The sequence below is a fragment of the Zootermopsis nevadensis genome, unplaced genomic scaffold (assembly GCF_977971745.1).
Source record: "Zootermopsis nevadensis isolate Lab colony 2312 unplaced genomic scaffold, Znev_1.0 Znev_ptg000006l, whole genome shotgun sequence".
Classification (NCBI taxonomy): Eukaryota; Metazoa; Arthropoda; class Insecta; order Blattodea; family Termopsidae; genus Zootermopsis; species Zootermopsis nevadensis.
Genome location: NW_028259138.1, coordinates 5673742 through 5691548, shown reverse-complemented (window position 1 = coordinate 5691548; position 17807 = coordinate 5673742). Strand labels below are relative to the sequence as shown.

At 40.7% G+C, this 17807-nt stretch overlaps 1 protein-coding gene across 8 annotated transcripts in view; it reads right to left on the bottom strand.

The window, feature by feature from the left end:
• The window catches only part of LOC110835243 (semaphorin-1A), a 422598-nt gene that overhangs the window by 134442 nt on the left and 270349 nt on the right, over positions 1-17807 (bottom strand). For all 8 annotated transcript variants that reach the window (XR_015533825.1, XM_087343592.1, XM_087343596.1 and 5 more), the window contains one exon: positions 12650-12746. Coding sequence is in view for 7 of the 8 variants with exons in the window: in XM_087343592.1 (XP_087199718.1) it covers positions 12650-12746 (97 nt within the window). In the remaining variant the exon portion in view is untranslated. The remainder of the gene's footprint in view (positions 1-12649; positions 12747-17807) is intronic.

Genomic DNA, 17807 nt, shown 5'->3' with positions numbered 1-17807 from the left:
TGAAACTTATTTTTGGCTATTATTTCGAAAATTAAACATTTGGGAACCGATCACAGGATTTTTTTCTGATCCTGGAACATGCACACGGAGTTTGTAAACATACTTTTGACTCACTCTGTATATTTGGGCGTGAGAAAGGGTGGGAGGTCATGATGCCATAAACCTGTATTTATTTTTTTAAAAAACAAGTAATAAAGTCAAAATAAATACGCGCCTTTTAGCATTTATCAGAATTGTTGTGTCCTTTGGGCCCTCAGTAGCCCACTCCATGACAGAGATTTGATCTGCTGCTCCTGATTGTGGAGTGGTGTGTACTGCGGGTATGAAATCGAACTCCTCTAACCACTTATGAAGCTGAGGTCGTGGGTTTCACTTGGCAGGGCGAAATAATAGGACGTCGGAGGCTTACATATCCCGGCGCGATTGTAATCCACGCCGAGGTGAGAGCGAGCAGCAGGAATCGCCTATGGAATAAGACGAGCGAACTTCAACTCACCCCACCGCCATTTTCTTTCTTCGCGAATATTAAAGCCGTCTGGGGGGGGGGGGGTTTAGAATGGAGGACGCGATTGACTGCCTTACCAGCAAATAACGATCTTACAGAGACACCAAAAATATAACAAAAACAAAGTTCCGGGAAGAATTCATTACGTTTACTTTAATTTAAATGCTTGAGATTAATCTGATAATTGCACAATCCACTGATCCTCTTCTGCGAATGCCCAATTTCCGTTGGAACAGACTCCGACTATTTTAAGTTTATCATAAACAACCTAAAATCTCAGAACCCCACCACGTGCACATAAAACACGTTCCTACAGACATATACATACAACCTAGAGCGAAACCTCAACATGTGCATACAAACCTGTAGCAAAACTTATAATTATCTCCGTTCAAATTAGAGAATGCCTAATTCCAGTTGTTCATTACTTACTGTCATCCAATTGAAAGCTAAACAGTTGCGCGCTGCCACCATGTTGTTATTTTACTTCCTAATTCCTAGTCAGGTAGGCCGGTCTGAACTCACAGTTACATCTAGCTCTGATGATGTGGACAGAGATGGACGCCGAAACGTCCATAAGTTTTAACCATCTGACGGATGATTACCCGAGAATGTTTTATTAATGCCAGTGGTCTCGAAAGCTTTATATCAAACTTCCTAAAAAAAATACCTTGCTAACAAGAGCTGTACATTTTTATAATATATTGTCGCACTTTATGGCCCTGAATTAAGTGATGCTAATGACACTTCCAACCTGCCACGGTGGTCTAGCGGTTAGAACGCTGGCCTTGTAATCCTGGGGTCTCGGGTTCGATTCCCGGCGGTGCCCGAATTTATAACTTGTGTTGGGCAAGGCCGTGGTCTAGGCAACACGGAGTTTTCCTCCGGGGGCTTCCCCGGTTTCTCCGTGGCATCCCAACAATTACTCCATTCACACACAGAAGAAGGCAATGGCAAACCACTTCTGAATCATCTGCCAAGAACGTATATGAACAGGTCCCAGTCCGAGAAAAGGATGGAAGGATCCTGTTCATATGAACCTGTCGCCAGACAGAACACTACAAATAAAAAAAAAAATGACACTTCCACCTCAGGACTTGTCATAAATGCCACGCAGCAATACTGCTGGTAGGAAATTAGGAAGGAAGAAGTTGTGGTAGCTTCTAGTGGAAATACGTCAATTGGTTAAAACGTTAATGGAGAAGGTGCAGATACACAAACGGAACACTGTCAGACGGATACAATGCCTGTATAAAATGAGACTGTCCTACGTTATAAATAAGGAAAGCAGGCTAAAAATACGAAGGAGTCTACGTGTAATGTAACAGTTAAATTTCCATTTATATCGCAGATCGCATTCAAATTTCAAAACTCCCTTCTGCAGCAAAACAGAAGCTGTGATTTCATTCTGTTCGGGCGACGGCAGCGGCGTACATGACACCTCAGTCCACACAAGAATAAGTGACTATTTTTAACCCAACGCATATATACTGGAAATACATTCATGATATTTGCCCGCTTTGCGCGTTCTGTACACAGTAGCAGCTCCTAAACGAAACGAATTTAAAGATCGTCCTAAATTTTCATTCAATTTGGTATGAATGTATCTAATATAAGTCATCAAACATTTCATTTTGGCCCCGGACCTGAAAATTCAGCGTCATTACAAGCCTTGTACCTGAGGAACAATATTCCGTATAGCTCTACACTGGACGTAAGAAAATTGACGTCCACCAAATAGCGCACTGTGTATCATCACTAAATTTTAGTCTGAACCCCCGAAAGGAAGAGACCAATTGAAACACACCTTCACAAATCGGAAGATAATATTAAAATTGATCTTAAAATAGGATAGGAGGATGTAGACTGGATTAATGTGGCTCGACATAGGGACCAGTGTTGGGCTCTTGTGAACACTGTATAAAAGCTTCTATGAGACTACACGAAGCAACAATCCAGTAGACAGCCATCTTTACACTCGCAGCCATGACAACCTAAAATCTCTTAGCTGAGAAACGTAGCTTTTCAAAAAATCATTCTGCTCCAAGGGTATTTGTCAGACATCATGAACGAAGCAGAGTCTGCGTATAGTTTTCGGAAAGACCACTCCTATCCTCATTTGACATCCCTTTTGTTCTTCGTGGTTCCAACAAACAAATGCTGTAGCATAACTGCCTCGAGTTTAAAGTGTCAATTATGGGACTAGGATTTCGGCTAGAAAGACTAATACAAGATGTCTAGATTGAAAAAAGCAACCATACACACTTCATAAAACGCCCTTTTGAAATAGATAACTAATTTTACATCCCACAAATTATTATATTCTGCGAAGGATTTACGACTACTGCACAAAATCTCTCAGAGAATAAAATATTTAGGATTATTTCTGATGGCGTGAACGTTTGCTGTCGGCAATTGTCGTTTCTGACGGAAAATGTGCTGAAATATTGGCAGTGACTTCGAAACAAATGCTAATGGTATCCAATTCACTCTTCTATTTAATATCACCACACTGAGGGATACATCGTGCAACTGTGGAATGGAAACTGGGCTAACTGAAACAGAACGTCTTTACCACTGAGAAGATAATCATTCATTTCTTCATGCACGATCTGACGTCTCCATAAACGTCCCCTATTTAGATAAACTTACGCTTCATGCGGCCAGAAACGCTGAGCCACTCTGTAATTTTGAAATTGATGGTAAAGATGGATGATGTTGGGCCAACGGACGGACGGACAGACAGTGTGTGTGTGTGTGTGTGTGTGTGTGTGTGTGTGTGTGTGTGTGTGTGTGTGTGTTAGGGGGGGCGCTCATCTCGGTAGTTGGCCCTGAGCCAGCTCATCGCTCCAGCGGTCACAAAGAATCGCATGATGGACGCCAGAGCGCTCTGACTCCGCTTCTCGTTTCTTCTCAGCTCAGAGGTCTACATCCAACCTCCGCACTATAAATCTTCAATCGAAAAGAAGACAGAAAAAGTACGAAGCCTGCGTGAACGCACAGAACAGAGGGCCGCAGGATTCCGATGGAATGAGGCGATAAAGGTGCCATAGGAAGATGGAGATACAGAACAGAGAAAAATTATCTGAAGGAGAAAAAGGGGCATGGGGAAGAAAGGCAAAGAAGATAAGACGGAGGGAAAAACCAGAATTTGAAAATTGAGGAAAAGGATAAGGCGATGCAGAACGGGGTAGATTATACAAAGAAAGAGTCGTAACAGAATTATATTACGGGTTAGTAGGGGAGAGTAACAGAACCTGTACACGTTTAGAGCACTAAAAGACAGACGCAGCTGCTACGCAAAACAGTAAAATATACAATAAATGGAAAAAGAAGATTGGAAGGAATTTTAAGGTCATTTCCGCTGTGCCCAACCAGAACGCAGTAAAGGCTTAGGGGGTGTACGAAAGCAAAGCTCCACTCATTCGTAAGCTGCTCGGCGCTAGATATAAACGACTGTTCACGCTCCGGACGACTTAACCCGGAGAAGAGGTCTATGGTGCCCAATGGAATGGGGGCTAATGGGTCTCAGAACTGCGTAGAAGTGGTAGCGAAAATAAACATTATGACTGTCGGAAATTGAAACCCTATCTCCCAGTCCATACCCTGACACTGTACTGACTGCACTACCTTATCCTTTTCAATAAAGGAATTTTGTTTGCCTTTGTATGGCACGCACCGACCTTGTATCGCTTGATATGTGCTACCTGGCGGCGGCAGCCCCACACTGTGGGAACTATAGGTACTACCACAGCAATCCACTGAAAACGAGCAGGTGCAGCAGACTCCACACGACAGCCACAGAACGACAGGATGCCTTACCTGTTGTTATTTACATCAAATAATTCAGCATTCACCACAGCGCACCAACGATGCTCGGTTTGATCGTGAAAGCAGGCAACTAGCACACTAATTATTAGTGGATATTTCTAATGATGTCCACAAGTTCGGATATAGCAGAAAATGGTGCATTCACTTAAGAGTCACTCCTGCAACTTCCGCTCCACTGCTGGCCATGGTTTCATTTTTGGATGAAATCCACAGAAAATAAAAATGCGAAACTTAAATTTGCAGTATCAACACCACACGAAGACGCGACTGTAATATTAAACCGGATCATAAAACGTCGTATGGGAGTATGTACGTTTATTACTTACTCAACTTCCTCAGATAAAGAGCTGGGTTTATAAAGGCTGTAATATCATTCGAGTTCTGAAGAAGCGGAATAAAGTTGGTAAGCTACTACCAGCTTCAAAGAAATGAATCTGCAGTCACTTTAACAATGTCGAGTAACGTAAGAATCAGACGCCAACCGAACGTTGCGGTCGAATGTGTGTGTAGCAATTCCGCTTCATAATTGGGAGGTCGAAGGCCCGAATCCGGAAGAGTAAACCGTACATAGTGACTGTCCTTTTAGTTGTTCGGTCCCTCTAGGCAAATTCTGGGGCAGTACCTTAAAACAGGTCGCATTTCTCACACCCTTTTTAAATTCATCTTTCATAATCTTCCCACCATTCGACGATATATAACCAATGTCATTAAGGTAGATTCGTTAAATATTCTAAAAAACAATAAATCATTAATCCGTACCTTCGTAGAAGCGTTCTGTTAACTATAATAATACACCTGCAGAACCACGCCACAGTCGCCCCAAGGAGAAACACGAGTAGAGTTGTCATCTTATGGCCCCACGACTGAGGCATCCCAGGCCACGGCTTTACACAAATGTTATCGGGATTTTGCAATACAGGATACGACCGACTGCACAAAAAGTCGAAATAATCGAGAAACACTGTAGGCCTGGTAAAACGAATAAAGTCTGCAAGATTTAAAATTAATTGTACACAGGAGTACAAAGACAAATGAGAAATATCAACTTCAGTTCCTTTTGTTTGACAACACACATCGTGACTTATCTGGAACAATCACCATTATTACAGCGAACTCCAAAGAAAAGAAAATGAATAAATATTAATGGTTTGGTGATGTCATCGACTTTCCCTGACACATGAGCGTCAGAGTCAGCAGCACGCGATGCATCCCTGCTGTGCGAGGCAACATAATACACCAGGCTCGCTGAATAAATAACAAAAGTAGTACGTGAGTCCTGATTCAACTGCCTCGTGTCGTGGCGAGCTGTCAGGCGGGGGGTTCCCCCGAGAGAGATAGAAGAGACGTCATCGTACATCTTCTGACTGGACTACGGCGAAAAGTCACGACAAGACGGAAATAGAATTGTGAGTGAAACCACTATTTTATTTTCAAGACCACTCCCCTTAAAATCTGGAACTTCTGGTTAATATTTCGTCAGGGATCAAATGTCAGAACAGCAAGGCCGATCCCTCATGAGCTTGCGCTTTGCCCTTGTAATACCGTTTACAAAAGAACGAATGACGACCATATCAGAAGCCAGAAACGGCGAAATTTGTTGTAAAAAAATCCGCTCCTAAAAATTTATAGTTATCAATCTACTTTAATGTCTAATTTGAAGTTTTCACAGCGATGAGTATGAAGATTTCTGTCTTCTGGGTTGTTGCGCTGTGTAGTATTCATCGCCCTGATGACGGAGGTAGTATGACCTCTGAATCGTTGGTAAACATCGACCATACTACAGGGCGCAACAACCCAGAAAACAAAAATCTTTATACTTTTATGTCTGTTTGAACCAAGTCAAGCAGAATTACTACAGCGGTTCAAATCTGATCGGGTCCTTCCTGTTTTGTTCAACGATCTTCTCGTGGTACTCTTCCTTTACACGTGCATGACTCACAGATCTCTGCGGGGAGATGGCATCAGAAAAGGTGAGTAGGTATATCAAGATCAGGAGTTAGGCAGTACTGGTGTATAAAGTAACATTCAACGTTACGCCTGAAAGAAAGAGTAAAAAAGCTCAGTCGGAGTACGTATCTGATGGAGTGAAAATGCGAGGGATGGTCGCATATTAGACTCCCATTACTTCCGTGATTTAGCCATTTAAAGCCAGAAGTTCATTTAATAATTTTTAAAAATAAATTTATTCTCAAAGAAAACAACACTGTTTATTTAAATAATCATACAATACCCAAAAATATCCTCTGCAGGAAAAATTCAGATTCAGCCAATAGAAATTATGTGAAACGTAAATGTACCACTGAGATTGGTTTAGGTTTCGAGCAAGAAGTTCTCAATTGTGTTGTAAAGGTGTCCCACTACACGCCATGGATGCATTTGGGAGTTGAGGTAGTTTTGATATAACTGACTCTTGACCTCGGCACTAGATGGGGGTGAATGGTCAGCGTCACGCCCCGGCCGCGCGTAACTCCAGGGGGAAGGACTCCGATACCCATTGGACAAGAGGCTAGGTGGGCCCCAGAGCCGGTGTGGACGCAGAGGCTACAAGATAAAACTTTTGCCATTACCAGGGATTGGCAGGCCACACCGGATCACCAGCTATGCTGTAGTACCTCCTAACGGAATACTGACATTATAGCAATATAGTTCGTCACCACTGTAAGAGACGAACACGCAGATAACAGCCAAATGTCATTGTTGGCGATTGTACCCCTATCGAATATTCCATGTAAGACGTTACATAAAAGCGGGTCTATTTGGCCTTTATAAATACAGTATGACCTAACGCGTCACGAAAAACAAGATGGGAATACATTCAAACACGGGGCTCGAGGCTCGACACATCTCGTCTTTTTGCCCTGTACTTTGTGCACTGTGTAGCTTAGGGGCTTCAAATGGCCGATGCCCGTCAAAATAATCCTGTCAAGTGCCTAAAACATTTACACATCCAGAATCAGTTCTAAATTTGGACGGTACAAATGGCCCAATCCATGAATAACAAAGAAAAAGACGGATACTCATACAAATAGAAGGGTAAATAAAAAAAATGGAAAAGTTTCACCTCAAAGGTCCAGGAATTGGGCTGAAATTATTTTTAGACTTGTTGCACCAACTAATCCAATAGAATAGGATCTTTTTAGAAAGCTGATACTGCTTCTCTTGCTCAAGAAATTCCCTGCAGTTTAGGGATTTCAAATGTTTTTGCCGTGTTCACTGGGGTCCGCCACTAACACCTGTCCTCAATTTAACTCAGTCCAAATTCTCACCAGACCACTTCTTTAAGAACTAATATATTGTCCCCCAAACTGCAGTTACATTGGTTTCCCCAGTGGTATCTTTTTCACGCATTTCTCGTCTCCCCCATCAGCGGTTTATATTCCGACCACCTCATTCCCCCATGATTTGATTTTCCAGCTAATATTTTGAAGACAGTATACTGCCAACGGCGAGTAATCATTTGTAATCGTCGTCCTGGATTGAGCTAATAAAAAAGCCCGACCAGAACAGCGTCGCTAGAAAAGTAACACAGCTAAAAATTGCAAGAGCCAGAAAATAAGTTATTCGTACTCAGTAAAATACTTTACAGGTTATTTGTAAAATAACAAAAGAAAACATTATCTATGCCTAGTTTTAATATGGCTCTATTAAAACCGATTGATGTCCTCAGCTTTATTCATTATCAACGAGCATTGTGCAGAATTCGGCTAAGTCCTCTAGGAACAGTCGGTCCACAATCTCTTTATTCACGTGGTTTATACTTCACGGCCTGCTTTGTTAATAATGCCCTCATTCTGTACATGTGTCGCATCCATTAACCTGAACATGGAGTAAACTCAACTTTATCATATCAGATGCAGGAGCAGTGTATAGAATACGTGTACTAAGTGACAATAAACAGAACTCTTCCTGAGAAGCTAATAATCGCTCCGTTAGTTAAAAATCCCGTATTTAATGAAAACCAAAGTTTAAATGTCCAGTTCATAAGAGTCCGCCATTAATCATAATTCTGAACCAAATTAATCTGGTTTACACCCCCAAGCCCCAATTCCTTAAAATTAATTTTAATATTATCCTCCATCTGCGCCTAGGTCTATGAAGATCATCGTTTATCCTCAGGATTTCCGAACAAAATTTTGAATACGTTTTTCATACCACGCCCATCACATCGCCTTTGATCTGAACACCGGAAATCATCAAGCAATTTCCTCCATCCACCTATTACTTCCTATCTCTTAGGTCTAAACATTCGCCTGGAGACCGTAATCTCAAATACGCTCAATGCACGTTTTCCCTTAAAATACATTTCATATAGACCTAAAAGATAAAGTTGTGTCTGGTGCTTAATTAAACATCACGCCATGAAGACGTAGAGGGAGTAGGGGTGGGTCTGTAGCTCCAAACATTTTTAACCTTGGCAATGGAGGGATGTGAGAATTAGCTTCACGCCCCGGCTACTCTGACCCCGTGGGATTAACCCCGATACCCACAGCAGGTATGGACGCTGTGGCAAAGAAAGAAATCCTGCAATGCGAGCATCGAAACCAGGTCGTCCAAGTACAAAGCGTAGTCATTATACTGACAGACTGTCCCAGCTCTCTACTATGTTTGTCCACATTTATTTATATTTTTAGCAAGTCAAAACTGACGAAATGCCTATTGCCAACGAACGAACCGAGCGAAACGTTAATTAAGGGCGGTGTGTCGCTCGAAGCTCAAATACGATGTCCCTTGCTCTGTTCAATCGTCCCCGTGTATGAAACGCGTAGCTGAGATTTGAAAAGTGTCTTATAAACTGTAATTGGGGGTGTGCTTATGCTAATGGGTTTGTCTTGGCTGAAAACCTTAACGTGTTCTGGCTAAGGGTCGTTGCTACTGGCGGGAGAATGACCCCTACTTGCAAATCTGTACTTTGCGAAAGGAACTTTGGTTGGTTAGATGTCTGGGAGTCGAACCCAGAAAGTTTGGATCATTTAGGCTAATGACGTCGGATAATGGCGAAGAGGGATTATTTTGGCTGAACGCCTCCATGATTGGAGGCGGGTCGTCCCTACTCTGAAGTACGCCTCAGCATATACGTTACAACGAAGCTCGTCTAAATAACATTTCAGTACGTACCGCATCACCGTTACAAAGATAAACTGGTTAATATTGTTTATGGAAATAGGCTACAGCAAATTTTCCGATTGCAGGGACAGGTTTGCGTGACTCGTTACTCAACTCTTTAACTATAGATGACACGTAAGTAATAATTCAGGACTGTACATATTCTTGAAATGTGCCCGATCCATGTTTAAGGCCATGAGGAATCGGGTCTTTATTCTAGGTTTAAACCTCGAGTGAATAAGAATCCTAATTTATAAACAAGAAAAGGGCAATTATGATTATTGCCTACGCCTTGTTTTGTTTCGAAAATAATAGTCTAATTGCATCATATACCTAGTGAAAGTGAAAACAACCAAGATTTGCTCTGGGGACGGTCACAGCGAGTGCATTTCTGGATCAGCCACACCCATGGAGTTGAGATAGGAAAATTGCGACACCCTCCACTGATATAATTTTTGCAGCACTAACCAACCGCAAGCAACGCTACTCGCTAAGTAAAACAAAGTTCTGACTCAAACTCTGACAGTAGCTTAGTTGGTCAGAAATTCCCTGAAATTTGGTGCTGCCCGAAACGTCATTACAAAGTGCACAAGAGGCTGACACTGGTCCCTACCCAGAGCCTAGATAATCCAATTCAGGGCCACTCGCCTGATTTAAGATTCATCTTAATATCATCCTTCCACGTACACCCGTATCTCCCAAGTGATTTCAGTCTTTCAGCTTGGCCGATCTGTTATATTTCCCAGTTGTGCTACATTTTCGCCAATCTTGTCTTTCTTCATCCGATCGTACAAATAATATTCTATGAAGAAACTCATCATGTAACTTATCAGTCCCTCCTCCGTCCTCTTTCTTGGGCTAAGACATTCGCCACAGCAGTTCTTAGACACCAACATTCCATTTCCTTCTGTAATGATGCGAGACAACGTAAAATGAAGTAAAAATTAGTCTACATGTGATTCAATGTTTTTAGACGGGTGCTGGGAGACACAATAAGATGTTTCTAAGCTAAAGTGAGGTAAAGCGTTAGACTTGTATTTGAGAGTAATCTGTTTAGAAGAAGCAAGACCGCCATCTTCGGATTCACCGCCGTGAAAACCTCAAATCCTACTTAATAAAGTTAGTCTCGGCCGGGTTACTGGCTATAAAGGCGATACATGCTGTTTTTCTCAGTAACTCCAAGCAGGTGCCTCGAAACGTCTTCTTCCAAATCATCATTCATCCACCGCTTACGGTCATCTTCACGTCACACTCGACATTATAGACATCTGCAGTTGAAACGACGTCGTAATATAACTCAAGAAACAAAGGCAGTCGTCCCTTGTTATGGTTGTTTCTTGCACTGACGAATAAAAATATTATTGTGTCACATGCACCCCAGTTTAATTTCCTTTTACTGAAATTTTAGCCGGATAGGAATTAGTCTTGGGCTGTCAAGAGCACTGGTCGTAACATTCGGGGTCCATAAAGACGATTTCATCAAACAACTATCGACTTCTCAGTAAGAACTCTGCTCAACGGTGTCATTAAAACGGACATAATTATGCCATTCTGACCCACTCTAGTTATTATCATTGTTGTTGTTGTTGTTGTTGTAAATGCTCATGATTCATGCTTAAGCATCCATACAGTTAAAATGCCAACGATGTAAAACCTCTTACAATGGTCAATTACATGCTTCTTCCCAGGGCCGCACAATTACGTGCAAAGTAGAAATTAGACATTATCTCAACTAAACTTTAAAGGTGTCAAAGTGATAAGGCCATTACTACAGTACACGTGAAAGCCACTTTATATTTAGGACAACAGCTTTCCAACGCACTATTGTTCAGAACACGTGATACAGTATCCATGGAGGATACTAAGTTTCGAGTAAGTATTAATTCATACGAATACTGAAAATTAATAACTTGTTCTCTAACATGACAATTATGTGATAACTTTAAAGAGATTCTATAATTTAAAAAGGTCTATTACATTCTACTTTAATATCTTCAATGTTAGACTATTAAACAGGATATGTACTATTTGTATCTTTTCGCAACAAGATGCACGAGTCCACATGTGGAATCTTCGAAACCACAAAAATGATTTCGATCGATTGAGTTTGATAAAAAATCTACAGAAATAGTCGCGAATATTTAACATAACCCGTACTTCACACGAAGCTTAAATCAGACACCGATCAAATGTAATACGAATGTTATTGCCTAGCCTAGCAATAAAAATTACCCAATTGTCGCCAGAATTACAAAAATAAAGAAAATAATAAATGTCAATCAGATGACAACCAATCGCCTGCATACAGGAGCAGAACCAGCTAGCGAAACGTCGTGTGTATCAAATATATTTCGCACAGTGGACAATGCGCAACGTTTATATTTTTATAAACAAGCAAAAAAATTGTGACTGGCATAAAATATGGAAATACGGAAATAACATCTTTCACTTGAAACTTTCCCCAACAGAGTAAACCAGTTAACGGACAAATAATTTCGGCTTCTGTGCATTGTGGTACCAGTACGTTGACTTCCAACTATACTTACACCGACAATAAATAAGCGTCAAGAGCGATGGCGAATGAGAAATGTAGTACATCTAATTATACAAAATACGTATAATTATAAACTGGACCCAGAGATGTTTCCACAGCTTACAAATCGTTTGGCCAATTTGGTATAGAGCTTTCTTAAATTGCAGGAATATTTAATAATACTTTATTTAAACATTGGCTATTGTTTAATTTGCGTTACAAAACTGTTATGGTAATTGCAAGTCTCTTTTTTGTAATAACCAACGAACTCAAATTTTGTGAAGTGGATACAGTTCCTACATTTCAGTACTTTTGAACAGATGATGAGAGAAATGTTATGATACCAAATATTACCTAACTTATAGATACGCACAACCCATTTCGATATTAAATATTTTCCCCGATGTCAGATCGTACAACTCATCGATAACAATTTAACTACACCTTACAGCTGTTGTTAATTTCTGTAGGAAAAGTTCAATTATTTATTCAACACTTCATTCGTTTTAGGAAATAATTAATTTGACAGCCCCCGACAGCGCCATATAATTATTTGCAACGACCGACTCCGTATACTTCAAAGTTAGGGCACGCGGTTCACCGCTCCAGACATACGGGTCGGTTGGAGGGGGAGGGGCGGACGGACACGTGCGAAAACCGATAGATAACTCACTCACCTGGCACCAACGAGGAGGGAATTTTGGTCCTTTTCCAGCAGTTTGAAGTGGTCCTTGTGCGACTCGTTACCCAGAAATCTCTGCGCCTGCTCCTCTCCTGCAAAAAAAACAAGAACAAATATATTTCGTTGCACGGTTTGCGTGACCGCTGTCTGATAGATTTACGTATCTGCGCTTGACTACACGTTACACATACGGAGAAGACTTGAAAACTGTAGGGCGCCAAATGAACCACATAACAGACATCACAGGATTTCGTTCCACGAGGTAACGTCAAATTTAATTTGAAAACTTTATTAAAATATGAGACTTGAAGTTTTCACAGCGGAGAAAATTGGGATTCTGATCTTTTGCTTATGACGCCAAACCACCTCTTGAATTTAAATCAGTTGATTCTGTGAGGTAGCCATAATATTCTGAAATTAGGTTGTTTTTTTCGTTTTAACATGTTAATGCTACACAAGGAACATCACGCCCAAAATAATCAGCCTTAATGAACATAATTTATTTGCCATTTCTAATTAAATAACTCCATAAAACAGAAATTAACTATCCAGAGACGTCCTTGAGAAGTTCGTGGTCGCTTAGGTTGCCAAGAAATTTTCCACCTTCCAATGAACCCAAAGGTTCATCACCGTGTGGGATTTTAAGATTATCAAAGCGGTACAGAGAGCTAATTATTAAGTTCTTTTGAGCTTTAGCGTCGTGTAAACTCGTCGACTGATGCAAAGTGCTGCGGGCCTGAAGGGTGAGACAATAAGGTTCTCCGAAACGTTGGAATCTACCGACTAAACAAACAACAACAACAAAACATTGCGACAGTGATCCATATTCTAAGCCAGCTGAATCGAGTCCTGTCCAGTATATTTTTAAGATCCATATTAACTGCACTTCAATGAGTTAGTTAGGTCCATATACGTGTGTTAGTGAATCTGAAAAGAAAAAGTAGTAAAGAACTAGTAGGAATTAATGGGGGTACATCCACGAGCGTAAATCCTGCGGAAAGAAGCATGCACTTGCAATTTATAGAGATATACACACATCGTCGTGGTAGACCAAAGCCGATATCCTGCGTTTCATACATGTTGTGCATAAAGTAAATTGCTTGGAAATGTTTTACAGCTCTCCCCACTACCCGACAATAGCAGGCTCTGCAATGACAAATGACGATCATTCGGCGATACGCAGCAGCGCCCAGGTCCGTGTAACCATGATATCATTGTATGATACAGTTAGTAGTGTGCTGTCTGTGGTGATCAATGAATACGAACTTTTATCTCCAAATATATAGATGTAAACTCTGCTCTTCGAATTTGTTATTACAAGTCAACTTTCAGGCTTACATCTGGTTCACTCGCAGCTCCCAGAAGGCGAGTTCATAAAACAAAACTGTCCTTGAAACTTGATTCATCTTCATCATCGTGCCCCAGATAAGAGCTGAGCTTCACACTGTATTAATCTTGACAATCGATGCAGGAGTGTGGTCAAATTCGCGCCCCGGCAAAGGAACTTCCGGTAACGACTGGGGTGAAGGCCAGTGGAATTCCAGAGTCACATCCCATGCGATGGCAAACGGAAAATTATCTGCCTCGAACCCCGGTCGCCCAGCCTATCGCCTTACTGCACTGAGATAACCTGTCCAGCAGACAGAAATTATGTGCAGCGATGAAGATGTCGGTGTGTCGATACTGTGGGTTATAACACTGTGCAGTTCCTCTGAAACTCTGGTATCTACTTGTAAGTCCATATGGTGTTAAAACCACATTATGAAAATCGACATTCTGCGTATCTGATTAAGAAGGAAATTACATTCCGGCAAATGTCAGTGACTAATTAACGGATACGACATTTCAAATTCGTTTATCGACTTACCATTCAACATTGCTTAACTTGAGCAACCGATGAAGAAACATTGTTAACTAATCCATAAATCGATCAATGAACAATATACCCAATGGCCGTTCCTCCAATATTTTTGTACGTGTGTCTGCTTTTATATTTTGTCAAGAAATACGTCATTCGCCATTCCAAACGTTCGACGCTATGTTGTTGAGGAAGTGTGACAAAATAAACAGGGAATCAAAAACTTTCCAGTGATTAATTGCGGAAATTAAAGTTTCTTTGGTTGGTATTGCAATTCCTTAAGTTTATTCCTAGGCATGTGCGCTGAATTTCAGATGAGTTATAAGTTTGTTCCAAACGCTAGCTGTATTCTTGCTGGATGTAATCCAAATTTCGATATCGCTTACCAGAATCTAACTGGTAAAGTAGAACTAGCCAATTAAAATACTAATTGTCTTTATCGTAACACATACCAAGATGGCGTCTTCCCAGCAAACATGCTGCATATCTACGGCGTGCGTTTGTACAGGAATTTGCTGTGCTGAAGGCATTTTCTTTGCTGTTGTAAAATGTCAGTCCTTAAAGTGCCTCTATATTTTGTTTTTGTTTTTAAACAGTTCACACGTTCCTTAGAATGCCAAGTAGAAGTAGCGGTGGTTCTGGTGGTAGCGGTTCCAACAGCATACGTAGTCAGGTTCGTGAAATGGTATTTGGTTTAATAATTACATAATAAACCTATGTCTGCAGAAGAAAGAAACAAACTGGATTTTCAATAGTGACAAGACCTAACACACGAAGTTTGTCGCATGACATTGACACTTTCTAAAACATGCACGGAGGCGAAGGTATTCGAAGATCAGTCTCCTCCTCCTTTTGTGTCACCGAGAAAGAGCATCAGCATTCCAAGGAAGGAGACAAATCTCGACGGTTTTCAGAAAAATCTGTCAGAGGCGAAATTACAACAGCGAAAAATAAAACCTTCTCTCCGAGAGAAAACGTCAAATCAGAGCTCAGCCTCTTCTACACTAAGGGTGAAGAAACCTTTGGACTTCAAGTACAAATACAGTAAACCCCCTCAAGTTGGACACCCCTTTTGTTGTAGGTTGGACAGTTTCATGCACTCAACTTCAATGCTTTTCATGGAAACATTTACAGTTACATATTTTGTTATTTTGAATTTCTGACCGATAAATGCCTTCTGTCTGGAGGATTAGCTTATGGTTGAGGGTGGGAGACATTGAATCCATAATTGGAATACGGTGCAAGTGTGTAGTTATTCTTTTGTTGAACCCTTCACTGAACTACAGAAACGCAGATACAGTCTTAACTCCATCAGCACTGCGTTTGCATTTGGGTTCAAACTGTGTTAACAGAAATTGGATTCTTCTTTTTTTACGATGGGGAAGCGAAAATTGGTGGAATTAACTTTAAGAAAATTAATTGAGGCTGGGGTGTAATGTGCAATGCATAGGATATTATTATTATCATCATTAATTCTTAATTCAAGTAAGCCTACAGTAGATAGTTTATGCAAGTAAATAGATTACATTATCATTACACCACAATCTGAAAGGATTTTTCCCTTTCCCTCTATCTTGGACACCTCTGTAAGTTGGACACATTTTCGTGGAATCGCAAGTGTCCGACTTAGAGAGGTTTTAATATAGTATGTTTGACTATTTGTGGTACAGATGTTCATTTTGTCCGCCTATCAGGATACAGGCATTAATGTCTACCCACCTCCACTCTCTGGTCGCCCCATGACTGATATGTTTGAAGGAAAATAGGTGTCCACGTTCTTGCCAGCTTGTTTCCCATTTATATACAGAATTATTAAAAGATCTTGTACAATACACAAGAAGGTTTTTGAGGAGATCAGCAAGAGCAGAATATGTCGATCGCGTCTTCTTTTTTCAGATTCACCACCGTTTCCGAGAGACGAAGTTTTTGTGATCGTCTGACAGGGGCTCCGCGCTGGCGGTTTATGGAAGTGGACACAGTGCAGTTGCATAAAAGTCCAAAGTTTAAACTCAATTTTCTATGAAACGAATGATTATAAGTTGAACACTACAGTACTCAATCCACTTGTTTATCATTTGTTATCGTTCGATTTTGTTCAGTACCGAGCAGCGAAAATTCAAAATCGAAGCGTACATTCGATCATATGAAAACCCAGAAAATATCAGAGTGATCCAGGTAAAGTTTGGCGTCAAAGTTGGACGGGACAGGCACACAATTTGAAACCTCGTGAAGAAACTGAGTAAGATAGGATGAGTTTTAAACGATTACTTTAAAAGCAGCGGGCCTTTAACAACATAGACTTAAACCAGTATTCTAAAAATTTCGAGAGCAAACGCACTGAAGACATCCCAAAATAAATGCATGCTGGAATGAACTGTATTTGAATACCTCTTTGTTTAGGTAAATTTTAGGCCGACTGTATGTGCAGTACAATCAGTGTGCTGACAAGTCACTACCTTACGAACAGAAATATAGGTAAATAGGAAATACTATGAAGTGAATATGAAAAATACTACAAAGATTAGGGCTTGCGGTTTTTATTCTTTCCTTTCACTGGAATCAAGGAAATCAATTTACATGTTACATTCAAAATTGTTTCCATTTTGTAAAATTCTACAATCACAGTAATCAAAGTGGCATGAACGTAAAAAATCGGATATTTACATTTTATGTTCCAAATAATCTCTCAACAACCCCCTTAAGTACTGTTTAACCTTAAATCACCACGTTCATACATACACACCACATATTCAAGAACACGAACGCCGTTTCATAAACTTGAGTGAAAACAAAATTATATAAGCTCACCCACGTGGTTGCTCTCCGCCTCCTGCCCGATGCAAAGACAAAATGCGAGTTACTGAAATAAATCCTCATTCTGTGACTGTTGTAATGATAAGGCTTTTTGGCACAGGGCATTCGAAGCTATGTTTATATTTTACCGCCTCCATCCGGCGTGTAAACAGTGGGCAAAATAGATCTCTATTCACTCTTATTCCAGTGAGCAGAATGTACTGCCAAGTTCCGAAACTGAAAGTTACGATCCCAGAGAGCAAAGTTGCTCGTTTGATAAAAAAAGGACAGGGAACTAAAAGAAAAAAGTCTAAATGTATTTTTTATTCACGCCATCTGAAGTAGCTTCGATTCTAGACATCGGTAGAGATCGATAGCAGTACAACTAAACCCTCGCAAGGCTGCAAAAGGTAGCAGATAACAGGAATGTTGAAGTGTTGGGGCGAAGAGCCCCACACATTCCGACAACAGCCAAATGACGTCACATTACTAATGGATGCTG